The sequence below is a fragment of the Etheostoma spectabile genome, chromosome 5 (genome assembly GCF_008692095.1).
Source record: "Etheostoma spectabile isolate EspeVRDwgs_2016 chromosome 5, UIUC_Espe_1.0, whole genome shotgun sequence".
Classification (NCBI taxonomy): domain Eukaryota; kingdom Metazoa; phylum Chordata; class Actinopteri; order Perciformes; family Percidae; genus Etheostoma; species Etheostoma spectabile.
The window spans coordinates 19,772,712-19,788,965 of record NC_045737.1 but is presented as its reverse complement, the minus strand read 5'-3'; the positions used below and the strand labels follow the sequence as shown (position 1 = coordinate 19,788,965).

At 37.3% G+C, this 16,254-nt stretch overlaps 1 protein-coding gene across 1 annotated transcript in view; it reads left to right on the top strand.

Annotated features, from left to right (window-relative positions):
- Nucleotides 1-16,254, top strand: part of tmem8b (transmembrane protein 8B) — a 34,788-nt gene that overhangs the window by 13,890 nt on the left and 4,644 nt on the right. The window contains exons 7-12 of the mRNA XM_032515280.1: nucleotides 6,519-6,615; nucleotides 7,166-7,289; nucleotides 9,889-10,031; nucleotides 11,367-11,545; nucleotides 11,945-12,091; nucleotides 15,809-15,925. Of these exons, the coding sequence (XP_032371171.1) occupies nucleotides 6,519-6,615; nucleotides 7,166-7,289; nucleotides 9,889-10,031; nucleotides 11,367-11,545; nucleotides 11,945-12,091; nucleotides 15,809-15,925 (807 nt within the window). The remainder of the gene's footprint in view (nucleotides 1-6,518; nucleotides 6,616-7,165; nucleotides 7,290-9,888; nucleotides 10,032-11,366; nucleotides 11,546-11,944; nucleotides 12,092-15,808; nucleotides 15,926-16,254) is intronic.

Here is a 16,254-nt window from a genome sequence, read left to right as displayed (position 1 = left end):
AGGTATGTAAAATTAGCTTCAATTATGTGTCAAAAGAATTAAGGATTGTGCCAAGATTAGGCGTTAAATTAGATATCTTGACATTGCTTGAGATATTTGTAGGCATGTAGTTTATTGTGACTACTGTGTATCCCACCCCCAACCGGCATCATCAGACACCGCCTACAAAGAGCCTGGGTCTGTCCAAGGTTTCTTCCTAAGGGAGTTTTTCCTCGCCACTGTCACACGCAGTAATTGCTTGCTCTTGGGGGATTTACTTAAATTGTTGGGGCTTTGTAAATTATAGTGTGGTTTAGATTAGATACTATAAATAAAATTGAATTTAAATTGACTTGAATTGATGTACAAACTATTGTAAAAAATAATGGTTACCACACACCTTGAGGATTCTGAACGTGGTGTTGGACAGACGTTGGACCTGATGTATGCTTTACTATTGCAAGGATCGGATAGTAATGACTTAAATAAATATTAAACAGCGCAGGGAATTGTGTCTGGCAGAGCTAGTCTGGAAAATCTGGTGCGTGTATAGTCATAGATTTTTCTGTGGAATTTGAAAAGGTTTTGCAATGAAACAGTGCACCAGTTTTTGGGCTTGTGACATATGTCTCTAATTGAGAGTGAACAAAATGCAAATATCAGCCAAACAGGATTTGATACGTCTTTGTTAGGCTGTCCTTCAGGTAGTAATGGCATTAGGAATGCACCTGCAGTCACTCTGAAGATCTATAGGGAGTGAGAAACTGGAGAGCTACAGGCTGGGAGATTGAACATTTTACTCCTAAAAGAAAGCAAGCCAGCCAGTGTTGAAGCAACTAGAGGATGAAGCCTACAGTAATACCATCACAAATATCTTTGATTTTTCCGTTTATGCTGATATTAAATAAGAAGAATGTGCTTTTCTTGCTGTCTTCCTCGGATTGATATCAGTTTCATCTCTTTGAATTCAGACGTTTATTGGTCAAAGATATTTTTAGTCTTCAGTACCTGTAGCTTAGCAAAAATGGCAGGGGCATGAGAAAACAGAAGGAAAAATAAGCCAACAACACTAAAATTTAAAAAAAACAATCTCCACCACAAGCAGCTCTGGAGATTTTCAGTGTGTTCTGTGTGTTATTAGTCACTAAAAAAACTTCAAATATGTAAGAAGAGCTGAGAAGATTAGTCAATTAATTGATAAGTTTTAAAACAATTTAAAAAATCAACAACTGTTTTGTAATCATTTACGCATTTTTTTAAGTAAAAAAACAACAAAAAATCTACTGGTTTCACCATCTCAAATGTGAATGTATTCTGTTTTTATCTCATTTGATATTAAACTATACTAGATATTGATTTTTTTGAGTTTTTATTTCCATTTTCTGAGATTTCACAGAAAAAAAACAATTTCATTGTTCGATCAAGAACATAATGTCAGATAAAAAAAGGAATGAAAATAATCATATGTTTCAGCCTGACATATAAAAAAGACAGGTATGCAGTTGTTATCATGCAGACTTTATGCTGTCTCTCCCTGCTTCCAGACTTTGTGATAAGGTAGGCAAAACACACCTTTCATCTCCACTGAACACCCAGAGATGAAAGATGATAATCGATCTTCTCATCTAACCCCCCGTAAAAAAGTACACATCCTATTTCCAAAAATGTCAGCAAAAAAAAAGGAATATTTTACTTTAAAGGAAAGGAAATATTTGACTGTAATTATTGTGATGGTTTATTGGTTAATTGCTTGGTTGATGTCGCGCCACAGTGGGATAGTGGCTTTACTGTCACCTCACAGAGAGATCGTCTTGGGTTTAAATAGGAACCCTGGTCCTTTCTCTGTGAAGTTTCCATGTTGTCCTTGTCTTTATATGTGCTCCATCCTACAGTCGTTAGGAGAACCTCTGTGTGTGTCTGTGTTAGCTCTGTAATAGCGATCTCCTGCGTTTTCCTGCCTCATTCATCCTGGGATAGACCCTGACCCCTTCCAACCACTACCCCAAACCGCAAAAGTGTAGTATAGTTGGTTGATATTAACGTGCCAGAGATAATATGCTGTGATGAAACCTGGTTGCTGTTGCTGTATGAGCCACAAGATGTATTCTTCAGAGAGACTGTCATGCTATATTATTCTATGGACAGATTTATCCCCCCTCGGCGATGATCTGTCACTTGCTTGTCACAGGCGCAGATTCCAGTCAGCTGCTGCCAGTGGGGGACTCTGGCAGATTTGCCGGGCTTTAGGAGACAATAGCAGGAGCTGCTTGTCTGCCTTGCATCACTCTCTGTGAGAAAGTGTGAATGAAATGTATATAGCTTCTATTTCCACTGATACCTCAACTGGCTGTGGATCAATTGAATCGCTTTAGATTTATTTTCAAAGTGTTCTTCAGGTTGGACTTGTAGAGAGAAAGAAACTTTAAGTACTCTAATGAGCATTAGTCAGTGTATGCCTTGTTAGCTTGTACATGTTTGTTTCAACGGGCTCAAATAAAAAAAAAATGAATAAATGATGGATTACAAATAAATAAATAAATATAAATGTTTCCAAACAATAATACAAATAATTAGGCATTGACAATAGATAAATAGTAATAATAAAAAACATGTATTGTGTAATGTATGTATTTTTTTATTTATAGATTTATTTCAATATTTATTCACATCCACATTTATTGTCACATTTATTATCAAATATATCAAAATATAATATGCTTCATCTATGCTCATTCATTTATTTATCTATTCTTTTTTGTTGCAAAATTGTGATTTGTCACCATGCTTATATATTCTTTCATTTACTTATTTATTCATCTTAAATGTCAATTTTGGGGTTTCATCTGAAAACGTATTTGTAAAATGTTTAATTTGATTAGGAATATTAGATATTGAACTGAAAAACTAACATGTTAGCTGTTGCTTAGCGGCATTGGTATATTTGCAAAACCAATATGAGTCAAAATAAAAGACATTTTAATATTTCAATGAGCAAAATTAAAACTCATCATGGAGTGGATTTTTTAATTAGTTTGGGTACTGGGATGTGCAGCATATAGTGCACATGCCAGCTTCGTCCATGTTCTTGCTATAATTGACATTGTGTCTTTCCTGGCACATCATCAGCGTAACTCCTGGGAAATTTAGCAAAGCAGATGCCACATGAGTAAACAACAGAGATTAACTGGCATTCATCAAAAGTTTTTCTCATTTGCAGCATTTTTATGAAACATAAAGTCAGAAATCTGTCCTGTTATTAATAATTATTTTCTAGTTTTCTTAGTTCCTCCACTGTCAGTCAGTAACCTTGAGCATTGCACTGTTGGAAGATTGCGCTCCTGATTGAATTATGCCTCTGCGACACACGGTCCACAATCCTAACTAACAGCTGCATAATGGATCAGGCATATACATCACAATATTAAACGTGATTAATGTAGCAATGGTCACAACAATGTTACAAAGTGCTTTACAAGAAACGGCAATAAATAAATCCTCAAACAAAATTGACTTTAAAATTACAGACATGGATTTAAAATGGGGCACAACAAAAAAGAGGCAAGCACAACAAGAACTGAACAATATTTCAACAACAATGCTCTGGCAACAGCCATTTTAAGAAATGATTGAACTCCTTTTTGAATCACTGGTTACAGGACAGCAAAGGTGCAGGGTGCAGGGTCAGCATCCAGCTTGAGGGGAACTCATTTGGAGCCTCCAAAGTTAGCAGTATATATATATATATATATATATATATATATATATATATATATATAGATAGATAGATAGATAGATAGATAGATAGATAGATAGATAGATATATATCCATAGAATATTATGGATTCTAATTCTGAAGGTTGAGTTTAAATGATTTGTGTCAACACAATGCACATAACCTGAATTACAATATAGTATTGACTAAAGCTAAGCTGAAGTATGAGGAAATAAACTCTTTAAAGTGGCAGTAGCCTGGCTTCAGCTTAGCCACTTAAAAAAATGTTCATCATTGATAGTAGTGGCCCAAATAACATCCTGTTGAAGTCTCACTTAAGAACTATACATCATTTGAAAGCACACAGCCTCATGCTTTCATCTGTGTAAACCATTTTGAGTTCAGCAATTGGCGGCAAAAATATTTTACCATGTTTTTGTGTCAATGAATTTGGGTTTTTATCACTTAGACTAAGTTTCTGAGAGTAAATGCCATGAGGGTTTTTTTCAGAAGAGACTGCAACTATGACTGTAATCAAAAGACCATAATAATTTTATTTTAGCTTGTTAATTATCTTATATCCTGCCTATATTTTGGGGGCCTTAACTTTGGATTGAAATAGAAATGTTTTCAGATTATTTTGATAATTGAGATTTTATGAGAGGGAACAATATATAAATAGGTACAGTATATATCAATAATCTACAGGAATTTTATCTAAACTGCTAGCATATCTAAGTGGGATTGTGTTATTCATTCCGTTTTCTTAATTTCAATTGCTTAAGACAGAGTAAAACAAATCCAGAAACCATTTTAATTTTTGGCTGGCTGTTCCTCCTCATGCACAGTGATGTCATCACTAAAAGTTTTCTGTGTGCCCAGAAGAACATGTAAAGATGTAAAGATTTTTTGAATCGCAACACAAGAAAATACTTTTCCTTTGGGTCAGTTTTCAAATAGGTGTTGATTTATCTGGGCCAGGGGGTAGGGGCAATTAGTTTGGGAAAAATTAATTCCGATCAGCCTGTCGTTTGGACAAAAATGCATTACTTGAAGCCTGAATAGATGATTGCGTGTATGTGACCCTGCATTTCTGCATAATCTCGTGATATCGCAAGAACCCAGCTGCTCTGCAAGCTAAAGACAAGGGACCCCTGGACACAGATGTGTACAATGACCATCCTTTTCCTATTCGTTGAAAACTGCACCTGATCTTTGGCTTACTGTGCGGGATTTGCACTGTATGTGCTATATTATGTGAAAAAAATCATCATTAGTAAATATTTTCTGAGAACCATGAGTCTGTGCCAAATGTGCCAATTCATTGAATAGATGTTGAGAAATAACCCAGAATAAAAGAAACTTTGACCTGCTGGTGGTGGATGAGGAAAATTCAGAGCATCACCAAAGTTGTTAAAAGTTATTTTCTATTATCTCCAAATGTCAACCTCGAAGTGGAGCAAAAGGAAAAGTCAGGGGTTCACCAAAGTCAGGAGGATTCATCCTCTGGGGTCCATGAATGTCTGTGAAAACGGCTGGCACCAGAGGGAAAGCCAGAGCATCACCAAAGTCTGAAATATCTGTCGTTAATGTCATAGCAATCCGTTTCATAGCTGTCAAGAAATTTCAGTCTGAACCAAAGTGGTGGACAGGCCAACCAAGAGGCTGACATTGCAAAGCTTCTAGCGTGACTAAAAACATGTTTACTGATCTCTTTGACTTACCAACCAAGAATGTTGATAAAAGTTACTTCTCATAAAGAGTCTGAGTTTGGAGGCCCTCTGATCCCTTTGCAGCCTCTGGGCTTCCTGTGGTCCATCTGGTAATCCATCCATGAGTGTTTCACGCTCAATCCTTCATCTTCAAACTGTAGGGCAGAGTCGAGACGAAAGGGGGAAGGAGGGGGGAGGGACTATCTTGAAATGCCAGTGGGCGTGATTGAGTCTTACTACCAAGAGAGTCCAGGCCAGATGGCGAGTTTAGGAAGCCGGAAATCTCAGCACCTGGCAAAGTGCTTGTTGAGTCATTACATTAATCAACAACTTTGCCAACTCCCTGCACATATACGTTATGCTCATTTTGTGCTGGGGGGGGGGGTTGTTATAGAAATCGTATTTATTCAAGAAATAATTGCCTAAAGTTATCCCTCCCTACCTCCAAGCACATTTTCTTCTGGACACAAAGCAAATTAATATAATGTGCCTTGTCTTCTGCAAAGCTTTTAATAAAAAAAAAGGGGATTTTACTAATTTTGATCTGCAGTTTCAAGTTAAGTAATTTAGTTGGACACTTTTCAGAATTATTGTAAAACATTTCAACGCTCTTTATTCCCAAAGACACTGTGAATAAATTAGAATTTAGAAAGTTATAAAATGTCAAATTTGATGCCTGAGTGCACACTGATACTTGATGAACACATGCAGTAATTTATTGCTGCTATTTGTACTCCCGTTGTCCTTTTACTTATACACCAAATTGGACTGTAGTGGTCTCCTTTCACCTATCTGCAGAATGAGCCAATTTGTATAAGCAGATGCAGCTCCCAACGCTTGAATAATTCTCCAGGATTATTTTTTTTTATGCCTGAGCGTGTTAATGTATAATTGATGCTTTAAGGAGATAAACTGCCAACATCTTCATTTAGGTGCCTCAGGCAGACAGAGGGAGAGCAGTTTCACTTGATTTGTTAGTTCTAAAGTTTACTATCTGACGGCTGAAATGACACCTGAAGTAATCATGAACAGTGTAAGCTCACCAGCATGATGGCAGCAGTTGGTTGATGGTTGGATGGGTGAATGACATTTGCTTTCTGTGTTTCCTCCTGCAGTCTACGCTGAAAGGAGCTAATGTCACAGTGTTTGGCTGCCTGAACCATGGGATGCCTCTCTTCTTACGGGAAAACTCATCATTGAAATGTGAATCAGGTGTGTCAAGTTTACCTTTGACAATTTATCCCCAAATGAATAAACAGTACATTCCATTATATTATTCTAGCACATTATAATGAATGATATAATAATAATTAATTATAAGGCAGACTCTTCTAGGTCTTCACAACAAAAACATTTTCTAGCACAACACAATTTACACAATTTACTCCAACTGTTCAGCTTAAACGTCAGCCAACCATTCAACTCAATTTATCACCTACACACGACTGACATTTCAATTCCTTTTAGTGGTACAGTGGTCAAGGGTTTCATTTCAACTTATACTTTAACATCACCTCACTGCTTACACCTAAATTGACACTTCAACTTCTTTTAGCATATCCGTTTGAATTTCTGCTCCTTTCAGTATTTGTATTTTGACTAAACTTCAACTTTTCCATTATTTAAACAATTTCAACTGTTTTAACTGCAAAATTTCAGAAAGCAAATACATGTAAATTTATGTAACCTCTTCTTGTTAATGCATTTTTTCTGTTTAAGCGTTTTAAAATACGTTTCTATCACTGTATTTCACCTGTTGCAGAATCGGGGGCCGGGTTTTTCCTTTCTGTGAATGCCTCTGTTAATATCACCAAATTGAGGATTCCCTATCCGCAAACAGGCACCTGGTACCTCAGTCTGCGCTCTCTATGTGCAACTGAACATGGGTAAGACAGGCAATACTAATTCCATATTTCTATAAGATGTCCCCTATATGGTTACACTGTGCTTCATTGGAAAACTTTACTCAACTGCATTTAGAATTATACATAAGAAATTTTTGACACTTAATCTATAATACACACTTATTTGCTCTCTTGACGCGATTTAGAGTACCAGTACTACTATCATGGCTGGAGGCCTACACTACATTTGAAGCTACTGCCAGCAACCAGCTAAATTAGCTTAGCATAAAGAATGGAATCAGGGGGAAACAGCTAGCACTGTCAAAATGTAAGAATCAGCAGAAGAGCACCTATAAAGCTCATTGATCAACATGTTACAATATATCTGGTTTGTTTAAACTGTACAAAGCCAAACTATAAAAACAATAATTTAATGTTTTACAGAGGTTAGGAGCCGGACTACTTGGAACCTCTAATGTCCTAGAGTCTCTGCTGGTTTCCCTTACAAACATGTGTAAAGTAAACATATTTAGTGTTAATAGTGAGCTTTAGAGGTGCCAGTAGGTGTTTTTTTACCTTTGGACAGAGCCAACTGTTTCCTCGTTCTCTACGCTAAGTTAGCCAGCTGCTTGTGACATATTAGCATACAGAAATAAAAGTGGTAGCTATCTTCTCGTGGAGCTCTCGGCAAGAAAGCAAATGAGTGGATTTCACAAATTGTTGAACTATTTCCTTTGTACCTTTAAAAAGGAAACAATTGTGTTAATTATTTATCATTTCTTATTATTTATTAACAATCCATAAAGTCTCCAAAACATAATTTATGAGCTTACACATTTTTGACACTCTTATAATAAATTCTTTGGCTTTGTCCCATTGGCCCCAAAGCAACCTCTGTGAGACAATATTTGCTGTCAATTATAGGAAGACAACTGCAAAACTAAGACATTTAGTATTTCTTAAAAACATCATTGTATAAAAATCCTATTTACCAAAATTAATAATTCAGTGCTCTAATGAAGACACCATGCTCACTGATTAAACAGTGCTGCCTCCCTCATCCAGCCACATTCTCTCCCATCTGTCACCCAGCTGATTAATTTGGGATTGGCTTCATACATATGCCTCTGGTGCACACCTAGCATATGACATGGAAGAGGGTTAGATTTTGAGCTATAAAAAAGAAGATTATTCATAGTCCAAATTTGCATATTGGGAAATTTAGACAAAATGATCACCGTTCATACAGGAAGAAATGTACACTTGTTTTTTCTTTAGTATACTAAGCAGACCATAGTGCATTGCACCTACAAGATATCTGGGGTTTTTAAATAAAGGGCTTTCCTTGAATAGAAGTATCTTGTCATCACTATTGTTCTCTGCACCTCCATTTACAGTTTAATCCACAAATGAGTGCAATAAGTAAACACTTTTTTTCTGAGGGTTGTTTCAAGTTGAGATATTTGTAAAGAGAAGGAGGGGAAAATGTTACTTTAAGTTGGCCAACGCATTGTAGTAGCGTATTAGCTATTCAGCAGATTAATCTTTAATGCCTATCCCTTAATGACACAAAGATGTGAACAGAATGAAATTGAGCAGATTTAGTTGCTGGCCTCTTGGGCGTTCCAATAGAATTTCAATAACAAATAATAGCAGATGGTACGGGACATGGTCTCATCCTCACATGAAAGGCGTTGCTGAGGCATGAAAATGTGGAAAACATTTGCGTAGCTATGTGTTAGATTTCCACAAATTTACACATGCTAAATTAATCAGGTCTTGTTAGAGAAGAAAAGCGGTACTGTGAGTGATAGGTGCTCTTCAAGGCTACAAGTTGAGTGTTATAACTTAGGGATTAGGAAGTGAGCAGCTGTGCCAATTAAAGGGATGGGTTCTATGAAAAGAAAAAGTAACACATTTGTTACCTCTTGATTGAATGAGCAATTAGAAAGGATACAATGCAAGAAGAAGTATGCAAGATTCTTTCCAATCAGAGATTAACAAATTATATAAAGGTTTGTGTGCAGTTGTTTCTACACCATAGTTTTAACTCATAACATGGCATAACAACAACTTATATCAGTACATGAAATTCCGATAAAAATGTATTTTGGTTGAAACGGTTTTCTACAAAAAAAGAAAGTTTTGAAATTACAAATAGAGGTCTGTCTTATTATATTATTATAGGCAGAGTATTGTAACAAAATCCAAGTGTGGTACCTAACTGAGATAATTAAGGTTGAACTATCACAGTAAAACCCTGACTCCTTGTTGGTCTATAAAGTACAGACACCATTTGTGGAAAACTACTTTTGTAAATGCTTTTAGAGATTGCACAAGCTTAACAGAGTAAAGTTGTCTGACTTCTGACGACCTTAAAACGACCTTTTGATCTCCAACATAGTGCTGGAGCACATAAAACAACAAGACAAAGTCTACAGCCACACTGACTGAATCTGGGAGGTTTGGCAGTGGACGTTTCAGCTGGACTTGTAGACCGTTTTATTGTTGGGTAGTTTAATTTATAATAACACATTGCAGTTCACCACTGCACATTTCTACCTTAATCCTGGCTAAATTTACCAGTGATGTTCCTCTTGCTCACCTCTATCTGCGTTCTGCCTGTCTGTGACTCTTCCAGATTTGAGGCATGCACCAATGTCACCGCTGAGGTGTATATGCGAGCATACCTGACTCCATGCATCAATGACTGTGGGACGTATGGGCAGTGCAAGCTTCTGCGCACAAACAACTATCTCTATGCTGCTTGTGAATGCAAAGCAGGTAACAATTTACTTATAAAACATATTGCAATGTGTGTCATTGTCAGTGTCTTTTTCAGGCTCACATTAGAGCTTTGTTCCCTCTTTGTCAATTAGAATTTGTGCACAATTTAAATGTAAAATGTAAAACACATTTAAATTAGGATGTCCATGTTCTGTATGTCTTAATTTGATTCAATTTGAATGTCCGCCTTTCAAACTTATTAATTAAATTTCAATTTAATAAACACAGTTATGGAAGCCTGGAAACAGAACAAAGCAAGTTGCTTGATAGAAGTGGATACATGAATGAATAAAGTTGGTGTATACTCAACAATGCCGTTAATTATCCATCAGTAATTAATAATTAGCATAAAGCATGTCCATGAATTAGTAAGTGGAATTGATTTTCAGCAGTCAAAAGCTTTGTTTGCATACAAGATAAGATACAACTTTCTCTGAGGAACTGGGTCATCACAGAAAGAACTTCTAATTTGTTGGTATCATGCATAGTGACAAGAAAATGAGAGAGAGCAAGGTGGAATGACCTAGGTCTCTTTTCAGAATTGAAAGCGATTAAATTGAATGTGCTGCTGTCCAATGAGTCATACAGCCGCCTGGTATTAATCTTCTAATATAAGCCAATAAAACACACTCTTAATCACGAACAGCTTTTCAATAAAAGACAAGCTTATGAAACTAAGCAAAGCATGTCCTCTAAGGCTTTTTAGAAATCCTGCCTTTGATCTTCTTTTATCGGGAGTGCTTTCTCTTCAGATAAATTCATTGTCATACTTCACATGTGTAACTGCTTCCTGGCAGGCGCTTTACATTCAGCACTCGCCTTTGGCCTGTCTCACACTGCAAACCCTTCGTTCAACAGTGCTCACGAATATTTAATTCTCACTGTCTTATCCAATACAACGACTTGATAAGGATCCAGTTCAAGTGGCAAACCGAGGGTGTTTTAACATAGGAGGGAGTTCACACCAGGTGCCTCTACTCCGAACAAGATAAACAACTTCACAAAGATATGTTTTTGATTGTTTTTCACAGAGAAATGGATGTTTTTAAGAAAGGGCCAAGATAAATATTTTATCCATTTTAAGAGATACTGAAAATTCTAAAGGGATGAGCTTTTGAAACAACCCAATTCATTAACAGTAGAGCTCCTTCTCATCCATTCAGCTAAAGAGTTTAGATTTTTAGAAAGTTGAAACTCCTTTACCTCCAGTTCTTTCTAACCCATAAAGCCCGTAGACACAAAAGCTCTCTACTCTCTTAGATCTCTACTTTCTTAGACCGTCATACAGTACAGTACTGACTGTGTGTGTGTGTGTGTGTGGATGTGTATTAGGCTGGGATGGCTGGGGATGCACAGACAACTCTTTGGCCTACTCCTACAGTTTCCAGCTCCTCTCCACCCTGCTGCTCTGTCTCAGTAACCTGATGTTCGTCCCACCTGTGGCCATCGCCATCCGAAGCCACTATTTGTTGGAAGCTTCAGTCTACATTTTCACCATGTTCTTCTCCACTGTGAGTGACTGCCAAACTAACAAAGTAGTGCATGTTCTATCCTCTATAACAGTGATCTTTAATGTTTTTTTAGGCCAAGGACCCCTTAACTAAAAGAGAGTTGAGCAGGGACCCCCTACTACATAAATTGTATCAAATGAAGTTGCATATTAAACTGGGCCATCAATAATGTGTGCCTAAAGCCTTTATACATAACTTTTTAGTGCATAGAATACTAAGCTGTTCAAATTTGTTTTCTAATACTATGTGGGAATTATGTTTCATGTTTGTTTTTTTTAGTTTGTTTTTAACTTTTAAAAATTAACAATAATTTGGAGCCATGCATGAAAAAACTTCGCTCTTTCATAGATATATCTGCTGGTTAGTCTGACCACTCACTGCCTTTTCTCTCTCTGACAGTTCTACCATGCATGTGACCAGCCGGGTATTGTGGTCTTTTGCATCATGGAGTATGATGTCCTGCAGTTTTGTGATTTCCTCGGGTCGCTCATGTCAGTGTGGGTCACTGTCATTGCAATGGCAAGGCTAAAGTCCATCATCAAACAGGTAGGCACAATTGTAATGACATTCCAGCTGAATGACAAAAAAATTTGTGAGCTTTTTGATATATATTATCTAATATTATTTATAATTTAAATATGAATAATTATAGTAATATATAAATACATCAACAATCACATCGACAAGGCCATGTGTGCAGCCCATGTCACCATCTTTAGATCTTCCCCCAAAAGGCTTTGATTTATGGTGGCCGAGATGGTTTTTGCAGTTGTGTTGAACCTTCTCCACCACTGTCTGATTAGCTTGATTGTGTTTATAAACGTAGAAGCAGCCATTTACGAGAGCAACTCCAGAACAGTATGATTTGCTTGACAAAATATTAGAAGTGGGTAGTGGGTACTGACGTCTGGAACTAGACATCTTCGGACCCTAATGCCTGTCCACTGTCATGTGTTGCAGTCTGGTAGCACCAGAGTTCCATGTTAGTGGTCACCAACTTGAGACAAACCCTAAAACATAGAGGGATTAGATGGCTAAAAGGTAGAGCTGAAGAGCTGTGAAGTAGAGATACAAATGAGTACAGCATATGCCTCAATTTTTAGTAAATAATGAAAAGATTAATGTGTTAGAATCAGCAATGCCTGATGCTAAATTCTCTGGTTGTTGACATATTGCGGTGGATAACAGTAAACACTAACAGGTGCACCCTCTCCCTGGGTCATTCCCTGGCTGCACACCAAGATGGCAGATCAAGGTGCTTGAAGACACCAAGCAGTCTTAGGGAAAGTGTGTGCATGTTTAATGTGTGTATGCCCATGTCCATAAATGAGACAGAGAGAGAGGGAGGGGGAGGGGGCGGAGTAGTGGGAGGGAGGGGAGTATACGAACATCTGCTGTCCTCTAGAGTTTTCATTTTTGCTGAGCGCTGCAGTACGCAGTCACTAATCAAATCGCACATGTCAGGACTGGCAAGTGGAGATGTGTGTTTGTGTACTAGCGAGACTCAGTGTGTGTGTGTGTGTGTGTGTGTGTGTGTGTGTGTGTGTGTGTTGGGTGTGTGTGTGTGTGTGTGTGTGAGTGCGGTGCGGTTGTTTGTGTTTGTTTGTTTGTTTATGTCTGTGACTGCAGCAGCAGTAGAGGGTGAAGGACCTAGGAGCACCTGCTTGTGTGCGTGCATGTGTGTGTGTGAGACTTATGGACCTTCAAAGGTCTAGAAGTTATCACAAATATGTCAGCAGAATATCCTGCAAGGGCATTTTTGCTCATTCACAAATAGAAAGTTATTAATCTCAATTTACTAATGGTCACTCCATCAGAATCATAAACATCAATTTAAAGGATAATTACAGTTTATTACAACTTGGTTCTCATCTTTTTCATTTTGACCCTCTTTTACTAAGCGGTTTTGATAACATTGTTCTCAGCAAAATAAGGCTTTTCTTGGAGATCTTAAAACCTGATCATCTGACAGCTTGAGTCTTGCCCCATCAGACTTCCTTTTAGCAATGTTGCCACTTTCTCAGACTATTGGCAATTAACTGGTGAGCACAACTTTACAACTAATAATCTCTAAAATCAGAGAAATGAGATGTGAATGCACATGTAAAAACGCAGAAACACAAGGTTTTCACCATTAACTAATTAATTCATTGATTCATATTTATTATGTTGTAACTCACACATGCACAGATAGGTATAAGTCTATATTACTGTATATTGTTGAGCCTGTAAATATATGTTACAGATAAAAATAGACTTCCTACCAGAATTTCCAAAGGCTTATCTGTTACCAAGACAGATTAATTCATTACAGCGAAACCCTTGCCTGTAAGCATCCATGCATTCATGCCTGCATACAACAATACATGTTTACATGCATTTTTGGGATCCCGTTTGATCCAGCGGTGCAGTATGAGTGATAATTGTTGCTGCACAGTCCTTGGGCTGCACTATGCTGATCTTCTAACTCTTGGTCTGTGCCAATTAGTTCTGTTCTCCTGCAGCACGGGTCATCCCTTCACCCCTCAATAATCCCCAATTTCTCCTCACGTTCCCTTCCAGACAGAAGATGCAGACCTCCGGCATCCTGCACAGGCTTAGGTTCTTCCAAAGCATGTGTAGCCCATCTTATTGATTTTTTCCCTCTCACTTTATCCATTTTATATCCTCTGGCTTTATGTCAAATTGTAAGCTTGACAACAAAAAAAAGAGTTAAAATGGCATTATTTATAGCATGGGCCTCTATCAGCATTTTGTTTTCTTTGTTATATTGTGGCTTTCACTTATATATAGGAAATTCAGTTGGGTTATTACTCTGAGAGCACTTTGAAATATTTATTTTGATGTCAACAGACTTCAAAAGACAGTTATTTTCTGTACTGATCGTTCCCCTACTGATACATTAAATTGATGGCATTTTTTTCATAATGGCAGGCTTCTCTTTTTTAACACAAATTTGCATGATTTTTGTAAAAGCCAGCTGTAGTAGAGGCTGTTAACATTACAGGATAAGTGATTATTTAATAGTCCTTTCTTACAAACAACAATGTGTTGAACCATCTCTCAATACTTTCTGACTTCACTGCCTTTTTTGTGGTACATAGCCCTAAGCCCATTGTTTTCAGAATATGTAAATCTTGAACAATGGATCACTAATATATGGTTTCTTAAGAAAGGCTTATCTCCTAAAACAGCTGGGCACTGCAGTTTTGTATTATTCAAACAGGAATAAATAGCGCATTTGTTGAGGTCTATTTTCAGCTGAAGATTAATCCAAATTTTTTGCTCTGTTACATATTTACTACACCAGGACAGTATATGTGTGTGTCTGTCTGCCTGCCTGCCTGTCATTTTATCTGCCTGTCATTTTGTCTGTCTGTCTGTCTGTTTGTCTGTCTGTCTGTCTGTGTGTGAGTGCGTGCGTGCGTACGTGCGTGCGTACGTGCGTGCGTGCGTGTGTGCGTGCGTGCGTGCGTGCGTGTGTGTGTGTGTGTGTGCATATTCAAGAAAATGAAGGAACATCACCCAGTACAATAGTGTGGCTCATAGATGTGTTTTTGAACAACAATGGAGGAAGCTGTATCAAGCTACACAATACATGACAATAGATGTTAGTAAGATCAATTTATTTTTGGTGTTGATCTCTTAACAACATTGGTTCAAAATTTGAAAAATATTGAATATATCCAGTCCTAACCATTAATATGCTGCATATGGTTTTCTAATTTAACTTGCTGGCTAGTTAACATCACATTGCCAACAAGAAACACTTTTCAAGCTAGAGTTCACATTGCATTACCATAGTGACCAATACAAAATAACGATTACAGACAAGATATTTAAATTCTTCTTCACTGTACTATTTATTTTTCTTAACCTTACTGAACTTGCACCCACAATACTGCAGCACTATCTTTCTTCCTCCTGCCTGTTTGTGATACATTCAAGCTCTTATTGCGGCAGCAATATAGTTCTACACTAGACCTCCATGAAGGTGTCACCTGTGTTAGGAAAAGTAGAACTCTCACATCCCAAAAAAACAGGACACAGGTGCAAAAATAATGAAAATGTAGTTCCACAATACATGCAGTGACTAAACGTTGTCTTGACTTTTGACACCTATTTTCTTTCATGTAAAGTGAAAATAACAATATTGACAGTATTTTTCTGACATCCGAAATATCCTTCTATTGACTGCGGATGTAACAGTGTCAACAATGTTTTATGGAGTGCCGTTATTGACCCATGTGTCTTTTTGTCAAGGTGCTGTATCTGCTGGGGGCGATGTCTCTGTCTATGGCTTTGCAGCTAGACCGTCACGGTCTGTGGAACCTGCTGGGGCCCAGCCTGTTTGCTTTGGGCATCATGGCTGTGGCATGGGTAAGGGAAACTCTTATATTTACTGCACAGTAGACCATTACCCTACAGCTAAAAGTGGGTTTCTTCCATAATGAGTTTACTTGCATTTAAAAACAGTAGCCGCTCCATATCAAAATTACCAAGTTAAACAGTTTATGGTAATATAGCAGAAAACAAAGTAATTTAATAAACCTATTTGTAGCATTTAGTATGTTTCTGTTTGACTAAATTATAAAAACATCACATTTTTAATCTTGTATTTCCCCTAAAATGTTACCTCTCACAGTGTGTGAACAATTGGTCTACAAGGGATTTCTACACAGAATAAAAGATTAATTTTAATACACCTG